Consider the following 22117-nt stretch of genomic DNA (forward strand, 5'->3'; position numbering starts at 1 on the left):
TGAGGTACACCAGCTCTTATTGGTCGTTCTTCAGATATGAAGTCTCCTACTTTGACAGTAAACTTTCTATTTTTTAAATAAGACTCCAAGGTTTTATGCATTTCGAGAGGTAAGCTTTTTTTAATCTTATATAAAAGCCCGTCATGCCACACTTTATCGAACGCCTGAGCCACATCTAGAAATATAGCGGAACAGTACTCTCTATACTCGAACGCCCTTCTGATTTCGTTAGTAATTCTATGTACTTGTTCTACAGTGCTATGTTTTGCACGAAAACCGAATTGGTGCGTTGGTATTACATTATTTTCATGGAGGAAAGGAGACATCTTTGATAGTAACACTTTTTCAAATATTTTAGAAAGACAGGGTAGAAGACTGATTGGTCTGTATGAAGACGGCTGTGTCAAGTCTTTACCTGGTTTCTCTATCATGATTATCTGCGACTTTTTCCATGAAATTGGGTAGTACCCGAAACTGAAAATAGCGTTAAAGAGCAAGGAGAGCACTGTTAAAGCAATATTTGGTAACTCAATTAGCATTTTTGGAGTAATTTTATCGTGTCCTGCCGACTTTTTTGGATTCAGCTCTTTTATGATTTTAATAATTTCAGAAGATGACGTTTGAATAGACCCAAGCGACTCGTTAGCGCTATTGGAGATGATTGGCAGCTTAAAGCTGTTCTTTGGGCAATTTGGTTGAAATACCTTTTCTAGGTGATTTGCAAAACAATTTGCCTTATCCTCGTCACTTCGTGCCCAGTTTCCACCCAAGCCTCTTATAGGCAAATTGGAGTCGACTGGAGGCTTCATTGACTTTTGGGCTTTCCAAAGAGAATTTCGTTTGTTTGAGTTTGGACACAGTTTCTTTATATAATTGTGAGTGTGGTATTCTTCCTCACGTTTAAGCGCTGTTTTTAATTTTCGTACAGCATATTTTAGTTGAAGCTGAGTAGAAGGGGAGCGATTTAACTGCCATTCACGTCTAGCTCGCCTTTTTTCATTTACAAGCTTTTCTATTTCATTATTAGTGATTTTTCTTCGGCTAATTGGTTTATTATTTCTGTTTGGTGTTGCTATGACAGCTGCATTTGATATTACATCATTAAATTCTCGTATGCTTTCATCAATATCTCTTTCTGTATCTATTTTTAAATCAATATTAATGTGGCTACTCACATATTTTTTATATTTTAACCAGTTCGTTTTGTGAGATGTCAGACCCCCTTTTGGCTCAACGAATATAGGTTGTTCACACAACTTTATTAGTACAGGTGAATGGTCAGAAGATAAGTCTGTACATGTATCAACTGTCACAAGCGATCTATCTATATTTTTGGTTACAGCGAAATCAATTAAATCTGGTAGTTTGTTGAGATCACTGGGCCAGTATGTGGGCTTGCCAGGAGATATTATATCAATGTTATTGTGGTTCATAATGGTTTGGTACAGCTGGCGTCCTTTCGGATTAATAAGACGTGAACCCCAGTACATGTGTTTTGCATTATAATCTCCACCTGCTAGAAATCTATGACCTAGCGTTCCAAAAAAGTCTTTAAATTCGCTATCTGTAATTTTAAAACGAGGTGGGCAGTATATAGCCGTTAGATTTAAATCAGAATTCCTATTTTTTAAGGATATTGTTGTAGCTTGTAACTGGGCTGTAACATGAGATTCCCGAGCATAGTGGTTTAACCTATTTCTAACTAACACTGCCGTTCCACCGTGTGCTTTTCCATCCGGGTGATTGCTAACATACAGTCTAAATCCCGGTATTTTAAAATTGTTTTTGTTTGTCAGATGAGTCTCTGATATTAGCATTACATCTATATTTTTTTCAGACAGAAATTTAATAATCTCTAATTTATGTTGGTTAACACCGTTAGCATTCCATATACAGATATTTAGTACGCTCATTTTTTACTTAATAAAGTTTGCAGCATTTGGTTTTGTGATTTTATTAAATCTTGTATCATATTTTGCATAGTAGACATAAATTGTGTCATACATTGCGTTAGATTTATAATCATGGTTTCAATACCACCATTTGGTGGATTTTGTGGTAGTTGCATTTGTACAGTGTTGCCTTTTACAACATTGGCATAGCTCCCTTGTACATCAATTTTTTTAAGTATACCGGGTTTAGGAATATGGTCTGTGATATCTATGATTTCATTATGGGGAGTATGTAGCATTTGGTTACGTCGTGCTTGAATTCCCTGTGATAACTTCGATTTCAAATCTTTATAAACAGGACAACCCCTGTAATTGGCAGTGTGACTTCCTCCACAATTGCTGCATTTTTTGTTTAAATCCTCTTTCTTAAGGATACATTTTGAAGTGGGATGTAAATCACCACATACCACACAAACACTGCGTAGAGTGCAATATGATTTGGTATGCCCATACTCTTGGCAGTTGGTGCATTGTACCGGTCCGTTTCTTTTATGTGGTTCTTCTACGGTTACTCTACGGTGGTTAAATAAAAACTCTAAACTTAGCTTAGACAGCAAACTGCTTTTATACAATGCAGTCACAAAGTCGATATAATACAAAAGTTCCAATCGAAAATGCTTAGATCAATCACGTGCTCACGTCAGGCTTAAAAAAAGCATATTCAATAAATAAATAAATATTGAAAAAAATAGTGTGTGGTGTGCGTACCCTAGCAAGGGAGGTGACTGTAGAAAGTTTGGTTTGTATAGCTTTAGTGGTTTTCGAGATATATACAGAAAACCTATATGGTGCGGGTCCACGCCGACTAAAATTATATCCCTTTGTACCAAATACTAACTTTATTTATGGATTAATTATGACACTTTATAGGTTTTCGGTTTCGCCATTTTGTGGGTGTAGCAATGGCCCGATTTCGCATATTTTCAATAGCAACACTCTCATGGTGCAAAGGAAAATGTGTACCAAGTTATCAAGATATTTAAATTTTTACTCAAGTTATCGCTTGCACAAACGAACGGGCAGACATCCGCATTTCAAATCTACTCGTCACCCTGATCACTTTGACATGTACAGATGTATGTATAACGCTAACTAACTCGATTAGTTGTAGGTGTTACAAACAACCGTTATGTGAACAAAAATATTATACTATGGTTAACATGTTGCGAGAGTATAAAAAAGGTGCATATACACACATTTCGTTAATTTCAGCATGTTTACTTATTTACATCATTCTCTCTTTATGAAAATCGTAATATTTAGGGGCGGCGTCACGTACTTAACGAATTTTAGGTATGTATGTATATATAGTATCAGAACCCAACAAAATTCCTAATTGGTACTTTGTATAGGGCTTGAAAACGAATAAGCCGATGGTGACAAATTTCATGTGATCCTAATGATGCTTTCCGTAATCATAACCCCTATAAGTCCAATATAATGATTCCCGTTGACTGTCTTCATTCCAATACCCAGCAAAACCTGCGTGACCGAAACTCCCACACATTTACACAATTTTTACTTATTACTAACACACCCTCACAAATCATTTAGATGCGTAAAGAGTCTATCCGCTGTGTCTTTTGTTTGTTTTATATTACAAGCTCTTCACACAACAGCTTTTCTATAAAAACGAAACAAAAGAAGACAAACTGATTTCGGACTTCTCACCGTTTATGGAAAACGATGCACGTTAAAGTATACAACATGATAACATGATTGTACAATTTGCAAAGGTGAGTAAACGGAATATCCTATATTTTAATATGAAAAAAACAAACATTTAGTGCTTATATGAGCCGAGAAAAAAAGGCTTTTAATGTAAGTGCCTCCAAAAATTTGCAATATGGAAGAATTGAGCTCTATAGATATATCTTTAAATGATTATGACAGCCAAGATACTAATGATAGTGATAGTGACAATGCGAATATTGTCGTAAAAAATGATAAATGCAAGGAAATAAAAGCATGGGCTTTACGCAATAGAGTTTCCCACAATACAGTGACTGATTTGTTTCAAACCTTGCGAAAAATAGGTTTAGTGGATTTGCCCTTAACAGCAAAAAGTCTTTTAGGTACAAGCCGAAAAAAGAATACAAAGAGAGAAGGTTTTGTTTTTCAAAACAAGTTCATCACTTAAGAACTGACTTGTCTTTTAAAAATTGAATTGATAATTCCCATCATATTAATCCATTCAAATTAAGAGAAAATATTTTAAAATTTGGTAATTTCAATATGGTGTCCCAATTTCCATTAGACCCGATGCATCTTGTAGATCTTGGTGTAAAAAGTTGCTTAAATTGCTGATTAAAAAAGGGAATATAAATGTAACCAAAATTAAAGAAAAAAAAACTTTTCTCTCTAATTTAGTTCCTTCTGAGTTTGGCAGTTTAGTTCCTTTTGATATGTAGAAGTTTAGAAACACAAGCGACAGAATTTATGCAGTTTTTATTATACATATATAGGCATATTTGTTCCAAAAGATCGTATTAGCAGTGACCATTACTAGCACTTTTTATTATTGCATGCAGAAATAAGGCTGTTATCATGTCAAAAATCATATAGAACTGAAGTTTACGTCGCCCAACAAATCTTACAAAAATTCGTTGATTTGTTTCGGAATATATACGGAGACCATTTAGTTAGTTATAACGTGCATGGTTTACTGCATTTAACTGACTGCATTAAGCAATTCGGTCCTCTAGATCAGTTTTCAGCCTATAAGTTTGAAAACCATATGCAATATTTGAAAAACTTATACATAAACCGAATAAAATCCTTCAGCAATTGCATTAAACTTGATGAAAGAACTAATAAAAACATTGAACCCAACAAAACTTTAAAAATTAATATATTTAATATAGATAATAAAAAAGAAAAAGATTCTTATTGTTTTAGTGAAAAACTAGGCCCTATAAAAGTAATAGGTAAGACAGACGAATCTGGTTGTGTTGTGGTATCTGCACATTGTTTTTTAGATGTTGAAAACTACTTTGAAGAGCCTTTAGAATCGTCTTCTGGTTTAGGTATTTTAGTAGCGAAGAGATTAGATAAAAATGTATTTAAAATTAAAAAAGACGACATAGTTTACAAAAATTTCCCTATTCCACATGAGGGCAAGTTTCTTCTTATACCAATTCTACATTATTTATTTCATAAATTTTCAAATTAGGTTTTTAAAGTATTTATGTACATATATTTTTCTCGGATCGGCTAATAATATTGTGTAATAACATTTTCTTAAATATTTGAGAAAAGAATTTTGATACTGCCAATTTTTATACTCTCGCAACAAAGTTGCTACGAGAGTATTATAGTTTTTTCCACATAACGGTTGGTTGTAAGTCCTAAAACTAAACGAGTTAGATATAGGGTTATATATATCAAAATGATCAGGGTGACGAGAAAAGTTCAAATCCGGATGTCTGTCTGTCCGTCCGTCCGTGCAAGCTGTAACTTGAGTAAAAATTTAGATATCTTAATGAAACTTGGAACACGTGTTCCTTGGCACCATAAGAAGGTTAGGTTCGAAAATGGGCGTAATCGGACCACTGCCACACCTACAAAATGGCGAAAACCGAAAACACTTAAAGTGCCATAACTAATCTATAAAAAAAGCTATGGAAGTAAAATTTGGTATGAAGGATCGCACTAGGAAGGGGCATATGTGGATGTAATTTTTTTGGGGAAGTGGGCGTGGCCCCTCCCCCTACTAAGTTTTTTGTACATATCTCGCAAACTACTAAAGGTATATCAAGGAAACTTGCTAGAGTCGTTTCTGTTAGGTACTACCTTATACAGTTCAAAAATGGAGGAAATCGGATTGTAACCACGCCCACCTCCCATACAAAGGTTAGGTTGAAAATTACTAAAAGTGCGTTGACTCACTAACGAAAAACGTCAGAAACACCAAATTTTACATAAGAAATGACAGAAGGAAGCTGCACTGAGATTTTTTTACAAAATGGAAAATGGGCGTGGCGTCGCCCACTTATGGGTCAAAAACCATATCTCAGGAACTACTCGACCGATTTCAATGAAACTTGGTTTGTAATAGTTTCCTTACATCCCAATGATATGTTGTGAAAATAGGCCAAATCGCTTCACAACCACGCCTACTTCCTATATACCAGAACATTGAAGACGATCTGAATTGTTAACTTTACAATATATAAAGTAAGCACTAGTGAAGATATCGGTGCAGAACTTTGCACAAATACTATGTTTATAGTGTGGCAGCCCCATTCTAAAAATCGCCGAAATCGGACCATAGGTTTTTAATGCCCCATATATCGAACACGAGAACCTCGGTGCTTCTAACCTAATATTATGGACTTTCAATGGACTTTATACAATATATATGACGAATATGTGGGTTAAATTGTATATTATATAATATAAATAAAGTTAAATAAATAAATTGTGAGAATATAAAATGTTCGGTTACACCCGAACTTAGCCCTTCCTTACTTGTTATTTCTCAATTAGATGGAAAATATATTTGACGAAATTGACTTGCAGGATTGTCCAACAATGTCTTCAACTCCCGCAAAAGGTATGTAAATATATATGTATAAACTTACAAAAATTCGTTTCAATATATTGTTACTTTTTTGTTATTGTAGAGAAATTACATTTGAAGCGAAGAAAGTTTAACACATCTGGTTGCTACAATGCAGAGGCAAGCATTTCAGTTCAGCGTTAACGTCGATGCGCCACCCCTAAATAAAAGCGGCAACTTTACATCAAATATCAAAATGTTTACTTGAATTGTTGTTGTGAAATATTATTGAACAGAGAAATTTCGTTTTTCGCAGCCAACTTTACTTCGGAACGCTCTGTCAAAATAGAAAATTTCAACCGCTCAGCGTCGCTATCGCGTTATTTAGGTATGCGCCATACAAATTGTATGGGCGTGAGAATTTTTTGACAGTCATTTGCCGCTGCCGCTTTTATTTAGGGAAGGCAGTAACACACATATAATTTGTTTTTTTTTTAATTTCTTTAATTTTTTTTTTATTTTCCACCCTTTTTCCAGAGGTTATTGACATGTTAACCACTATTTCTAAGCAACCTCTCTCCAAATTCCTGCTAGTTTCCAACATTTTATACGGAAAATTCTGTTTTTTATACTCTTCCAACCTGTTGCACAGAGTATAATAGTTTTGTTCACATAACGGTTGTTTGTGTCACCAAGAAATATAAGAGTTAGATATGGGGTTATATATACATAAATGATCAGGATGACGAGTGGATTTGAAATCCGGATGTCTGTCCGTCCGTCTGTCCGTCTGTCCGTGCAAGCGATAACTTGAATAAAAATTAAGATATCTTAATGAAACTTGGAACACATGTTCCTTGGCACCCTGAGGAGGTTGCTTTCGAAAATGGTACAGTGTCATAACTAAGCCATAAATAAAGTTATAAAATAAAATTTGGAACATAGGATCGCATTAGGGAGGGACACATTTGGATGTAATTTTTTTGGAAAAGTGAGCGTGACCCCGCCCCCAAATAGGTTTTTTGTATATAACTCGCAAACCAATAAAGCTATATAAACCTTTCTGCAGTCGTTTATTTTAGCCATTTCCTTATACAGTCCAAAAATGAAAGAAATCGGATAATAACCACGCCCACCTCCCATACAAAGGTTAGGTTGAAAATTTCTAAAAGTGCGTTAACTCACTAACGAAAAACGTCAGAAACACCAAATTTTACATAAGAAATGACAGAAGGAAGCTGCACTGAGATTTTTTTACAAAATGGAAAATGGGCGTGGCGTCGCTCACTTATGGGTCAAAAACCATATCTCAAGATGTAGTCAACAGATTTCAATGAAATTCAGTATATAACACTTTATTGACACCCTGATGACACGGGTGGAATATGGGCGAAATCGGTTCACAACTACGTCTACTTCCCATATAACTCAATTTTGAATTCTTTTGAATCGTTCACTTCATAATACATATGTACATATATACATTAGGAACAAATGAAGATAGCGGAATAAAACATTACACAAATACTGTATTTGAGCTGTGACATCACTTGTGGAAAAATTGTCAAAATCGAACCATGACTTTTCAAAGCCCCTGATATCGAACATGAAGAACTCAGTGCCTAAGGGTAATTTTTCACCGAAAATATAGGTAAATTCTCAGATATTTTTATGTATTTCATTCCCTCTGAATTTTTTCTTATAACAGTTTCTCTCTGTACCTGAAATGGTAAAAATCGGGTCATAACTTTCCCCAGATCCCATATACCTAATTATAAGTAATACTAAATTAAGGGAGCGTATAGTCTTCGCTACATTGTATCTTGATGGTTAAAACGAGTGAAATCGGTTTAGGAAGTACCTCAGTCCCCATATACCATTTGGACAAATGAGATTCGGTCTTCCATGCATCTAAACTTACAACACTAACACTGCACACTCACCACAATTACCACCTCACTCAAGAGAACACTGCGCACCAATGCACACACAACTACACCCATACACGATGAAACTACATGATGACACTACACGATGACACCACACTGCACATCCGAACACAATCAACAAAAGGGACGTACAATGCGACCCGAAAGCCACTTCTTTTTTATCGTTCGAGATTCCGCATTCCCGATCACCCGATCAGCGACTATTCTCCGCCTTCCGTTGTAATTTTAAACAAATAAAATTGTCAAAATCATTCTATAAATTCCATTTGAATCATTCTGTATATACACTTAAATAACACATATAATACATCAAAACATAAAACATATCAACACGATTACTTGCGCTTTCTTATTTATTAACGTTTAAACTAATCTAACATACGAAGGTTAGTCACAGTGACGAAAAAGTAAGTACTCAAAATTATACATGGTCCTTCTAGCCTTAACGAAAGGCACTATTGGAACACGAAACTTAAAGTTAAATAAATAATTAGAAATACATAAAAGGTGACAAAAATAAAGTGTCGTGAAGAAAAAGTGCAGTGAAGGAGTTTCAAATACTAAAGCAAAAGATCACATAAAAGGTAACAAAAGTAAAGTGCGACGTGTAGAACAAGTGCAGTGAAAGAGCTTTAAATACAAAAAAGAAAAGATCACATAATAAGTGACAAAAGAAATAAACAGGTCAATGACCAGAACTATATAAAAAAAAAAATTATACATATATACACATACGAAGCTCAAACTAACTGAGTCCAGGTGCAGTGCAGTGACGGACAAATAAATATAAACTCATACTGTGAAAGAATAATAATATTAATATAAATAAAATAAAAATATAAATATACGCAAAAATCAAAAATTTTAAATAAGTATACATAAAAATATAATATATAGTGGGTGCAAAAAAATATACAACAAATACAAATACAGCACAGTAAAAACCAAAAAGGAAAAAACCGGTCGGGCGCGTAATCGAAAACCAACACACTAATAAATATAACTAAAGAAACGGGCGCGAAATTAACTTAATACAAACCCAACAATATTCTAAAAGGGTCAACCAGCAGCCAAAAGGAAAGGAGGAGAAACTCGAAAAAAAACCCCACAAACTCTCACTCAAAAAATTGGAATAAATTCATATACCCCCTAAACCCCTGAGGGAAGACGAAGTGAGTGTATCGAATCCAATTAGTATTTCATATTCTAATATGCATAAATGTATGTCTAAATACGGATAATTGATTTTGGACCGTAATAATAAAAAAGGTTAAAAAGCTCAATAGAAAAGCAGCTATTAACAATTCGTTATTATATGCCTATACTAAATTTCGTGTATACAAATACACACAATCCTCAGATACAAAAAGAAAAATATAAATTCAAACATTGGTTTGCAAAAGAGTTCAGCAATACCCCTTCTGTTTATCAAAGCAGTAAGCAGGATTGCATCTAAAGAGCAAGTAAAGGCACAATAAAAACATATAAATATATGAAATAAAAAGAAAAAGAGAAATACATACATATATGCATATCCATAAAACATACATACATATTATATTCAATACATATCATATCAATTATATCGCACGGGACATACCTTCACATATCTATGTACATACATATGTAATGAGTGCATTTCTGCATTTCATGAATTTCGTTTTCGCGCTCTCTTCTCTCGCATAAAAAAGTATTCACATATATTCTCACTAACATACAGCATTTTCAGTTGCACATTTACACATACATACCCACATACTTAGGGTAGACCTAAACTATAGAAAATTCTTGAAAAAGATTATAATAAAAAAAAAAAAAACAAAAAAAAAAACAAATAAAAATTGTTATCGTTAATTATCGTTGTTAAACTATTCAAATTCTTAACAAAGCAAAAATTATTATCGTTATAGAAATCGAAAAACAAAACCAAATCGGCTTAACAAAAACAAAAAAAATAAACCATATATATATATACATACAAATATACACATTCAAAGTCCGCATAGGCAAACATCACAAGCAATACCCCTTGTTCTTGTCAAACAAAAACAAGCAGGACAACGAAGAACATATAAGAGCATTATTATATGCACATACATAAGCACATATCGTGCACACATATGTACAAAGGGCATTGACCCTTATAATCACGAGCGCGCTCATATACAAGGTATACGGATAATTCCGTAACAAACAAACAAAACAAAAAAACGCGATAAACAAATACGATAAACGCGGCATTTAATAACTTACGGAAAAATAACTGTTATTTATATTTAAAAGAGTTTTCGGTCACGACAAATCTCAGTTTACACTGAAAGAATATATATATATATATATTATTAAATAACATTTTCTAAATGAACATAGATTCAAAAGACTCTAAATCAACTCAGAGTTTAAAAATTCCTAAAATGATTACAGACGATAAGAGTCCATGTACACCGGCAGAAGCTACACGCTCAACGCAAGGTGCTACAAAACCGAAAAGGGGGAAAGAGATGTTGTACTCTAAATTCATTTCTGAGAGTGACTGTCTAATAAGATACTGCACTCGATTTACATCTTCGCCGATGCAAAACAACTCTGAATCGGCACTTGAAATAAAAGGTCAAACAATTGAAAATTTTTGGACACGTCTCCAAGCGGTGTATGACTTAATAGTAGAAACTGATAATTCAGATCTACCAGAAAATTTTAAATCTTCGGCTTACGCCAAATATGAAAACTGTTTAGACCAGTATGTAGACACAAAAATTATGATCTCAGATCAATTAAAACTTTTGAAGTCAATCGCGCCTACTCCCCAATCGGGAGTAGAGCTGGCACAAATAAAACCCCAAGAAAATAATTCAGACATTTATCTCCAAGTGCCAGCATGCGATACGGAAATATTTCACGGATGTTATGATCAATGGCCGTCCTTCCGGGACATGTTCACAGCTCTTTTTATAAATCATCCTAAACTCGCAGATGCACAAAAGCTATATCACCTAAGGTATAAAACACAAGGGGAAGCAGGCATGATCGTCAAGCAATTCGGCTTAAATGGCGACAGTTTTAAGCTGTCTTGGCAACCACTAGTCGAAAGATACGAAAATAAAAGAGTAATGATAGAAAATTCTATTAAAACTATACTACATTACCCTAAAATCAAACAATAAACCAGCCATGAATTTCAAAAGTTTTACTCGACAGTGACAAATTGCCTATCAGTATTACAAACACAAAATGCTCCCGTAGAATATTGGGACCATATGATAGTAACTATTTGCGCAGAAAAACTCCCTAATGCTGCGTTACTACGATGGGAACAGTCACTAGACGATAAAAGAGTGATGCCCACATGTGAGCAAATGAAAAAATTCCTCGCTGCTCAGTACGAGATAGCTGAGCGAATGGGCAGCCAAAATATGAATGTAACTAGTCTTCAAAATGAGTCGAGTAAAAACATGCTTAAACCTCAAGCCAGCAAACATATCCAATACAATACACACGTGAATAAAAGTCACTCCTTCGTGTCAAACCAAACTAATAAATGGCAATCAGTATGTGAAATTTGTAAAGGGGGTCATAAAATAAGATCTTGCGAGAGATTTAAAAAACTATCCGTTTCTGATAGGAACAATCTTGTCAGACAACATAAACTTTGTATCAACTGTCTGTCGAATGCTCATACGACTAAAGACTGTGAAAGCAAATTTAATTGTGTGTATTGTCAACGAAGACATCACTCATTACTTCACATCACATGTTGAAAAAATTTCAAACACCCTTCTAGCTCAAAACACAATATTCGGTTGGATACTGAGTGGGCTAATTCCGGAACAACTCAAGTTGAAGAAATTTCAAATGAATGCCTTAAATCACAATTAAGGAAATTTTGGGAGTTAGAAGAACTCCCCCCTACACCACTTGAAACCCCAGAAGATCAGTATTGTGAAAACTTCTACAAAGCCACAACTACTAGATCAAGAAATGGTCTGTACGTCGTACGACTACCCTTCAAACAAGAATTCCCAAAAACACTCGCCTTAGGTAACTCTCGCACCTCTGCAATACAGCAGTTTCTAAGTATGGAAAAAAACCTACTTAAAAAGGGCGAAATTAAACCAGAATATGATGGTGTCTTAGAAGAATACCTTCATTTAGATCATATGGAAGAAGTAAGCCCATTGGAAAAAATAATTAACGGCAAATACTATTCATTTTACTTGCCACATCATGCGGTAGTAAAGCCGGACAAAAAAACAACAAAAGTAAGAGTTGTCTTCAATGCATCGAGATCCACTAGTTCGGGGAATTCCCTAAATGACATTTTATTTACGGGACCAACACTGCAGCCGGACTTAATGCTCCTCGTTCTAAATTGGCGTTTATTCAGATATGTATTTAACGGGGACGTTGAAAAAATGTATCGACAAATAGTCGTACATGAAAAAGATCAAGATTTTCAACGAATTATTTTCCAAAAAACTCCCAATAGTCCACTACGCGACTTTAAATTAAAAACAGTTACCTTTGGCGTCAACTGTGCTCCATATCTGGCCATTCGTACACTTCACGAATTGGCAGAAGACACAAAGTCAGAATTTCCTCTGGCAACCGATGTATTAAAAACTCACACGTATGTTGACGATACTCTGTCTGGAAGCCACAGCCTTCCACAAGCATACGAATCACTATCACAGGTCATAAAAGCTCTCAATACCGCAGGGTTCCCCTTAAGAAAAATCGCAGCAAATCACCCAAATATCATAAAAAATATACCAATAGATAATTTGTTGGATACTAATTTCTTTATATTCGAAAAGGAAAGTACAACAAAAACTCTAGGCATACAATGGAATGCGATATCTGATCAGTTTTCATACACTAGAGAATCAATATCTGCATTATCCGCCAAAACAAAGAGACAAATTCTATCATCTGTGGCAAAACTTTTTGACCCCGCAGGATGGCTTTCGCCAATTATGATACAAGTTAAATCATGATACAAGAATTATGGCTAGACGGAACCGACTGGGACGAACAAGTGAAACCTCTTCGCTTAGAAAAATGGTCCCAGTTCGCTAACAATCTCAATGATATTTCGCATATCCAAATACCACGGTGGGTAAACTATTCCCCCGAATACCAAGTCGAACTGCATGGCTTCTGCGACGCCTCTGAAAAGGCATATTGTGCCACTATCTATGTGCGCGCACAAAGCGGCACGGCAACTACAAGCCAGCTACTAGTAGCAAAGGCAAAGGTTGCACCTCTTAAAACGTTAAGTCTACCACGACTTGAACTCTGTGGCGCACTACTATTAGCAAAACTAGTTTCCATGGTGCGGACCCACTTAAACATGAATAGTTCTAGCCTGGTTAGAAAAACCACCACACGCGTGGAAAACCTATATTTCTAATCGAACTTCTCAAATACTTGCACTAATAGGATCAGCAACTTGGCGACACGTTGCTGGTGCAGACAATCCTGCCGACCTAGGTACAAGAGGGTGCAAACCCTTGCACCTCGCCACCACCACCCTTTGGTGGAACGGCCCCAGATGGTTAACCGAATCCTCCGATTCGTGGCCACAGTCACCCATGCGCAACCTAATTGCCCCAGAATGTCGGAAAATCGTCACCTTTCATACAGCACTGGATGATACCGACATCCTTGAACGATTTTCATCGTTCCCCCGAGCCCTCAGAGTAGTCGCCTACATGCTTAAATTCATAGCACGACTCAAACTTAAGGTTAAAGGAGCAACTTGCCTCCAATGCGATACATTGACGCATCCAGACTTACAAAAAGCAAAGGTCGCTCTTATCGCATCGACTCAAACGCGCTATTTCAGCCGCGATCTATCCTTATTAAGAGAATCGAAACCTATTGATAAAAGGAGTTCACTCTTAGTTCTAAACCCATTTCTAGACACGAACGGTTTGCTTCGTGCGAATGGTCGGCTTGATAATTCAAGCTTAACATATAACGAACGATATCCTATAATAATCCCTGAGAAGTCCCCATTGGCCACATTATTTTTTAATTACATCCACAATCTAATGCTACACGCCGAACATCGCCTCATGCAAGGTGGTTCGCCAAGAGTATTACATACCCCGTCTTAAGCCCCAAATAAAAAAGTGCATTTTCATGTGCAAAATCTGCACCATGCACAAGCACAAAATGCGAACGCAGATTATGGCAGCACTTCCACCTGAACGCTGTAATTTCGCTCTGCCTTTCACCACCACAGGTGTCGACATTGCTGGGCCTTTTCAAATAAAGGCGTCTATGCTAAGGTCCCCCACCCTCATACAGGGTTACGTGGCTGTCTTTGTCTGTTTCACGGCAAAGGCAGTACATCTTGAGCTCTGTACTAATCTGACGACGGAGGCTTTTCTCGCGGCTTTTGCTCGCTTCGTCGGACGACGTGGATTTCCATCCAAAATCATAAGCGATAATGGCAAAACTTTTATAGGAGCTCAAAGAGCCACAGAAAAGCAGTTTGTGGATTTCATGAAACAGGTCTCACCTGACATAGTACAAAAGTATGCCCCGCAAGGCATCAATTGGCAATTTATCCCGCCAAGCGCTCCTCATATGGGTGGTTTATGGGAATCAGCTGTAAAAAGCTGCAAATCCCACTTCAAAAAATAGCTGGCAACTACAAATTTAACTATGAAGAATTCGCAACACTATTAGCTAGAATCGAAGCCGTTCTTAACTCACGGCCTATAGCTGCATTCTCGCAAGATCCCTCTGACTTCACAACCTTAACCCCAGGACATTTCCTGAAAGGAGCACCCATTCTGGCCACACCTGAGTCAGGCATGGAGTCGCTATCCTTATCCAACAGATGGGAAAGAATCAAAATTCTCCATCATAATTTCAGCCGTCGATGGAAGGAAGAATATTTAAAGGATCTCCATAAGAGGTACCGATGGCAAACGCCAGAAAAGGCTCCAAAGCTTGGAGATTGCGTTCTAATCCACGATGATTGTCTTCCTCCTACCGAATGGCGACTTGGCCGCATAGTGAAGCTTTATTACGGCTCCGACGGTCATATTCGCGTGGTTGATCTCCGTACGCAAAACGGGACGCTAACCAGACCGCTCGCCAAACTATGTTTCTTGCCAACTACCGACTCTATCGAAAAGTAATTAAACCGATCAAATTAATAAACCGAATAAACCATTCAATAAACCGAATAAACCAATTACAATCCACAAAACCGACAAAGCGCAAACGAAATCCAAATCATATAGATGTCAATCAGAATGACAATAAATTCATACCACCTAATGTGGCACCAATATTCATATCCCTCATATAAAACTCATTTTAATCATTAAAACCTTTCCCCATTCAGGTAAAATGGACGTAGAAAAGGCAAGCCCCATAGCTACCCCCCGGTCGGCGGTCAAGACGCCTCGTTCAGCAGCTACTCCCATAGCTGCACCTCGAGCAATCCCCGTAACAACGGCGTCAACCATTCCACGAGCTGCCTCCCGGGCAACACCACAGTCGCCGCTACCACCTTCCGAGCGGCCGCGCGTTCAATGCCCCATATGCCTCCGCCATCGTCTGCAGCACTGCAACATTTTTAAGGGTATGACTCCAGCGCAACGTCAACAGGTCGCACATGCACATGGATATTGCCTGAATTTCCTGTCGGCTGCGCATGTAACCCAAGAATGCATATCCGGCAATCTATGCCAAATATGCATGCTGCCGCATCATACACTACTGCACCGCGACCTGAGACGCGACGTTGTCGAACGACATGCACCACGCAGCCGCAACGCAGCCCCTCATCCGCGGATAAGCCGAGCATCACGACCACGACGATGGGCAAACCCACCAGAATCCAGTTCGAGGCACCCACCGACAAGGACATCGACGCGCCCCAGACAAACTAGACGACAATCTCGTCATAACACTGGTATCAGTAGTGTTGTAGCTACGCTGCAACAACTACAACGTTTGCTAAACATTCGCCTAGGGGGGCCGGGATGGACAAATGAGATTCGGTCTTCCATGCATCTAAACTTACAACACTAACACTGCACACTCACCACAATTACCACCTCACTCAAGAGAACACTGCGCACCAATGCACACACAACTACACCCATACACGATGAAACTACATGATGACACTACACGATGACACCACACTGCACATCCGAACACAATCAACAAAAGGGACGTACAATGTGACCCGAAAGCCACTTCGTTTTTAACGTTCGAGATTCCGCATTCCCGATCACCCGATCAGCGACTATTCTCCGCTTTCCGTTGTAATTTTAAACAAATAAAATTGTCAAAATCATTCTATAAGTTCCATTTGAATCATTCTGTATATACACTTAAATAACACATATAATACATCAAAACATAAAACATATCAACACGATTACTTGCGCTTTCTTATTTATTAACGTTTAAACTAATCTAACATACGGAGGTGAGTCACAGTGACGAAAAAGTAAGTACTCAAAATTATACACTATTTATGATGATTTTCGTTATTTTATTGAACTTTATACCGAATATATGGGTCGAATTGAGTTATCTTTATAAAATTACATCAATAAATTGCGAGAGTATAAAATGTTCGGTTACACTCGAACTTAGCCCTTCCTTACTTGTTTTTATTTAATTTTACTTTAAATGTTTTGTTTTAATTTGTACTTTTCATTATGTTTTTTTATAGATTCATTTATAACTTATGGATTGGCAACATTCGAAAAGCCATTGAAATGAGCCACCATAGTCACAAACAAAGGATTTATAAAAAGAGAAAAACTGAGGAGTGAATCATTTAAATATTTAACAATAAGTTATATGTATTTATTATATTACTAAAAATAATTTTTTTAATATACTAAATTTTAAGAAAGCAATGTGAAGTATGAATTGAATTGTTGTTTATTATTTTTACGACGGGCTGATATGACTAAATTACCATATAGCTGATGATTTAATTTTCATTTCGAGCTTGAAATTGTCAAAAGTTCTATATAATTACTTGATAAACGACGTTCCATATTACAGAAACATATTCCACGAAGGCACAATTTGATAAGCAATAAATATGACAACAAAAATTAACTTTCCTATTTATTATTTTTTTTTGACAAACTGATGTTTAGTTGTTTGCTAGTCAAATTTTCTTGAAACTCACAAGTGCTCATTTACATGCATATAAAAAAACAAAACGAACAAGTAAGGAAGAGCTAAGTTCGGGTGTAACCGCAAATTGTATGTGTATTGTAATTGGCCATGAAACCTTTTAGCCGTCTTCCCCTCGCAGTTCGGCGGCATTTGGAAATCCCAATAGTAACCAGGGCGCTCTGCACCTGGTCTTTCCTACGGAGTGGACGCCTTCCTCTTCCTCCGGCGGATACTGCGTCGAAAACTTTCAAAGCTGGAGCGTTTTCGTCCATTCTGACAAAATGACCTAATCGGCGTAGCCTCTGTCTTTTTTCGCTGAACTATGTCTATATCGTCGTATAAGTCGTACAGCTCATTGTTCCATCGTTCGTGGTATTAGCCGTTGCCAATGTTCAGAGTACCATAAATCTTGCGCAAAATTTTTCTCTCGAAAACTCCTAGTGTCGTCTCATCGGATGTTGACATCGTCCACGTTTCTGCATCATAAAGCCTCTCACCTCCAAAACCACTTTCTATGCTTCCTTATCCAGACTGGAAAAAGCTAAAATAAATGCGGTTGTTGCTTCCGATTATATCAATATGAACAGCATATGCCTGCAGCTGCGCATTCTTATAGAATATTGTATCTATTTAGCTCTAATGCTCGTATTATTTCATCCAGCATCAGGTTAAAGAAGTCACACAATAGTGAGTCACCTTGTCTGAAACCTCGTTTGGTATCGAACTGCTTGGAGAGGTCCTTCCCGATCCACCCTGACGGAGCTTTTGGTGTTGCTCAATATCAAATTTCATTGACGTATTAGTTTTGCGGGGATCCTAAATTCAGACCTCGCGACATAGAGACAACTCCTTTCCGTGCTGTCGCAAGCAGCTTTAAAATCGACAAAGAGATGGCGTGTGTCGATCCTCTTTTCACTGGTCCTTTCCAAAATTTAGCGAATGGTGAAGATCTGGTCAGATGTAGATTTTTCAGGCCTAAAGCCATACTGATAAGGTCCAATCAGTTTGTTGACGGTGGGCTTTAGTCTTTCACACAGTACGCTCGATATAACCTTATACGTTATGTTGAGGAGGCTTATCCCACGGTAATTGGCGCAGATTGTGGGGTCTCCCTTTTTGTGTATTGGGCAGAGTACACTGAGATTCCATGTCAGGTATGCTTTCTTCCGACCATATTATGCAAAGAAGCTAATGCATGGACCTTATCAGTTCTTGCCGCCGTATTTGAACAGCTCGGCCGGTAATCCCTCGACCCCCGCCGCTTTGTTGTTCTTTAAGCGGGTAATTTCTATTCATTACCACCTCTCCTTATTACCACATTGGTCTCTGCCTGCTCTGGTCTCGAAACATTCGTTAAGTCGCTTCAATCTTTCATAAAATTTCCGAGCATTACCCATGTCGGCCAGCTTCTCTTTCTTTTTTGTCTCTCGGCTCAGCTCTCGGTATCTATCCCATCCCTCACGTGTTGTGGTCGTTTGCAACGTTAAAATGATAGTATGTTTTCTCTCCGCTGCGAGACGGCAATTGTCATCATAAAAGCTCGTTTTTTGTCGTGCCCGAAATCCGATTGTTTCGGCTGCAGCGGTACGCAGCGGGTTTGAAATGCCGTTACACTGTTCCAGAGAAAGTGAGTGCAAGTCGAACAAAAAAGTCCTTGAACCGTCCATCACAATTCTTGCATGGCGGTGCTGTCTACCTTTAGACTTATGAGGACATTAACCAGCTGGGCAGAGACACCTTCCCATTTAAGGGTCTGGACATTCCAGGTGCATGCCCTCAAATCGTGATCCTTAAAACGTTTGCAGAGGTCGTCATCAAAAGTTGGTTTCTCATCCGAGGCTTTTTTTGATTGTTCTTCGGTAATTAATTTTTATGTGGTGGGTCCCAAACTCTATGCAGAAGCGGGTTCGCCTTCTCGCTTTAGCTCGCCTCCAAACGGCTATTTGTTGGCTGCACAGAGGATGCTTGGTCTAAAACCGGAAGTCGTGAGCTACAATATATCTAAGATTTGTATTAATTTTGATAAGATATCTCACATATTAACCGATATGTATGAAGCCCACCGAATGTTTAAAAACCTATTATTTTATGTATGGTAGCAAGGGGAGTTATGACCCATTTTTAACCATTTTTGGTGCAGAGACACACTCTGATTAACATTTGAGAGATTGACCGATGTTTTCAAAAAAATATTAGGGCCAATCTTTGAGGTCCCCATGTTTGGTATATGGGGTCTTGAAAAGTAATAGTCCGATTTCGACGATTTTAAGACCAGCAATGTTATTTATGTATTGTAATGTGAACGATACATACAGATCGACTTCATGTTACTATGAACGGAATTTCTTGAAAATTATTCGTCCAGTTTAAATTTTTTTTTAAATTTGAGTGCTCTTTTCTTCTATGATATATAGTGTTTCTAACGTCAACATAACATTTTTTGGGAGGAGTGGGCGTGGTTAGTATCCGATTTCACCCATTTTCATGATGTATAATCGGATGCGAAAGGAGACTGTGTCCTGCTAGTTTTTGAAAAATATAATATGTAAAATGCCCCTCACTATTTTGATCCTCCGTACAAAATTTGATTTTCACAGCTTCATTTGTGGTTTTGTTATAGCTTTTCCATTAACGCCATTCTGTGGGCGTTGCAATGGTCCGATTTCGCCCATATCAATCCTCTAATGGATCGAAGGTATTTGTGTACCAGAGAACTGCAAAAATCACTATTTTCTTGATTTACTCATACGCGAACTTTTTCATTCAACTCAACTCACTGAAAAAAACAGAGTAATGAGTAAAAATCAATTCAATTTGCCGTACACATCATTCTTTGGATTTTGAGTCCTCGGTTCAAAATTTCTCACTCAATTCAACTCACTGAACAAAAGTCAGCGATCAATAAAATGAGCCTGTGTTGACGAAAGCATCATTCGGTTCAATTTAAGTTGATCGATTATGAGTAAACAATTAGCGACAAGACGACACGATGTGAGCGTTACGACTGCATGTACCGTAACAATTTCTATGCAGTTGTTGTTGTAGCTTGCCTTGTTCTTCTTCTCACATTTCATCTGTGCAGAAAAAGTGCCGCTTGCTGCGCGCATGAGGAAAATCATACTAGTTGATTTTTGCGAGTTGAGTGTTGTTCTTGTTCAAAACAATGATTGTTGAACCGAATGACCAAGCGCCAGAAATCATTATATTGAAAACGAGCCGAACAAACTCGGAGTGAAACAAAAAATCGCACACACACGAGTGAATTTAAAATCAACAACGAAAATGTGAGCTCAGGCAAGTTTGATCGGCTGATCCGAACACTGTGATTATTCGGCTGTTGAGCGCGTACGAATGTTTTTCATTCAGTAAATGCCGTTCTCTGTTGTGTACCAAGTTTCATTAAGATATCATACGTTTTACTTAAGTTATCGCTGGCACGGACAGACGAACGGATGGACGGCCAGACATCTCGTTAAGTTTTATAACTTACAACCGTTCTGTGTACAAAACTTTTATACTCTCTTTGCAGCATGTTGCAAGAGTTCTCAAATAAATGGCAGTCCTACTGTATTTTACTGCAGTAGATAAAGCTAGACAAATCACGAATTTAAGAACTGAGATACAGCTACTCACACTGAAAATGGGACACTACGAAAAGTCCACAATTCCTATATTTTAAACTCAAAATTGAAACCTTGCTTAAGTTTTTAAGTTTATTTTCAATATAATTCATTTTATTAATAATATTTAAAGACAAAACAAAACAATTTTTCCTTTTATTTCATAAAACAAATAAATAATTTACATTTTGGTTTGAACATTGCTTAAAGTGAAGCTCACTCTTAAAGTGGGACACTAAAATTATTTTATTATAATATTGCTTTGGACGCATGATTAGTATTTGGTTGACTTCCCCTTGCTGGCAATCACAGCATGCAGACGTCGGGGCATACTTCCCACTAATTTTTTGCAAAATTCTGGTTCAATATTATACCATTCTTCCTTCACAGCGTCCTTCAGGGCGGTAATATTTTTCACTCTACGTTTGGCAACTCGTTTTTTCAATTCCGCCCACAAATGCTCAATTACGTTTAAGTCTGGAGACTGGGGAGGTGTCTCCAGTACTTTCGGGCAATTATATAGCAGCCAGTTTCGCGCAATCCAAGACTTATGCTTCGGATCGTTATCCTGGTAAAACACGAAGTCGTCTTTTATGCCGAGATTTTCGGCGCTTTCCTTCACAGTTTCTTTAAGAATATCAATATAATACTTAGAGTCCATTATTCCGTTGACGAAGTGTATTTTACCGACTCCAGACTCAGACATACACCCCCATATCATAAGAGACCCGCCGCCATATTTTACTGTTTTTTTAATCGCCGCATCATGAAGTTCAGTACGAGGTTTCCGCCAAGCAAATCTATTTCCATCCGGCCCAAAGAGATTTATTTTGGTTTCGTCTGTAAAAAGAACCTAAAGCGATTACGAGAGAATTAAAAAAGTTAGGTAAAATTTAAAATAATTAAACTTACTTTGGACCAGAA

General features: G+C 37.2%; 2 protein-coding genes across 7 annotated transcripts in view; one reads left to right on the forward strand and one right to left on the reverse strand.

Annotated features, from left to right (window-relative positions):
• Positions 1-22117, reverse strand: part of LOC105220076 (neprilysin-3) — a 307341-nt gene that overhangs the window by 176370 nt on the left and 108854 nt on the right. The window lies entirely within an intron of this gene.
• On the forward strand, positions 8313-16799 carry LOC128919996 (uncharacterized). 2 transcript variants are annotated; one of them, XM_054226092.1, is made up of 2 exons: positions 8313-8809; positions 15766-16799. In XM_054226092.1, the coding sequence occupies exon 2, from the start codon at positions 15771-15773 to the stop codon at positions 16455-16457; it is 687 nt and encodes a 228-aa protein (XP_054082067.1). In that variant the 5' UTR covers positions 8313-8809; positions 15766-15770; the 3' UTR covers positions 16458-16799. The 2 variants fall into 2 exon arrangements, with proteins under 2 accessions (XP_054082067.1, XP_054082068.1); XM_054226093.1 differs by lacking the exon at positions 8313-8809 and adding an exon at positions 8825-8986.

This window comes from Zeugodacus cucurbitae, chromosome 2, assembly GCF_028554725.1.
Source record: "Zeugodacus cucurbitae isolate PBARC_wt_2022May chromosome 2, idZeuCucr1.2, whole genome shotgun sequence".
Lineage (NCBI taxonomy): Eukaryota > Metazoa > Arthropoda > Insecta > Diptera > Tephritidae > Zeugodacus > Zeugodacus cucurbitae.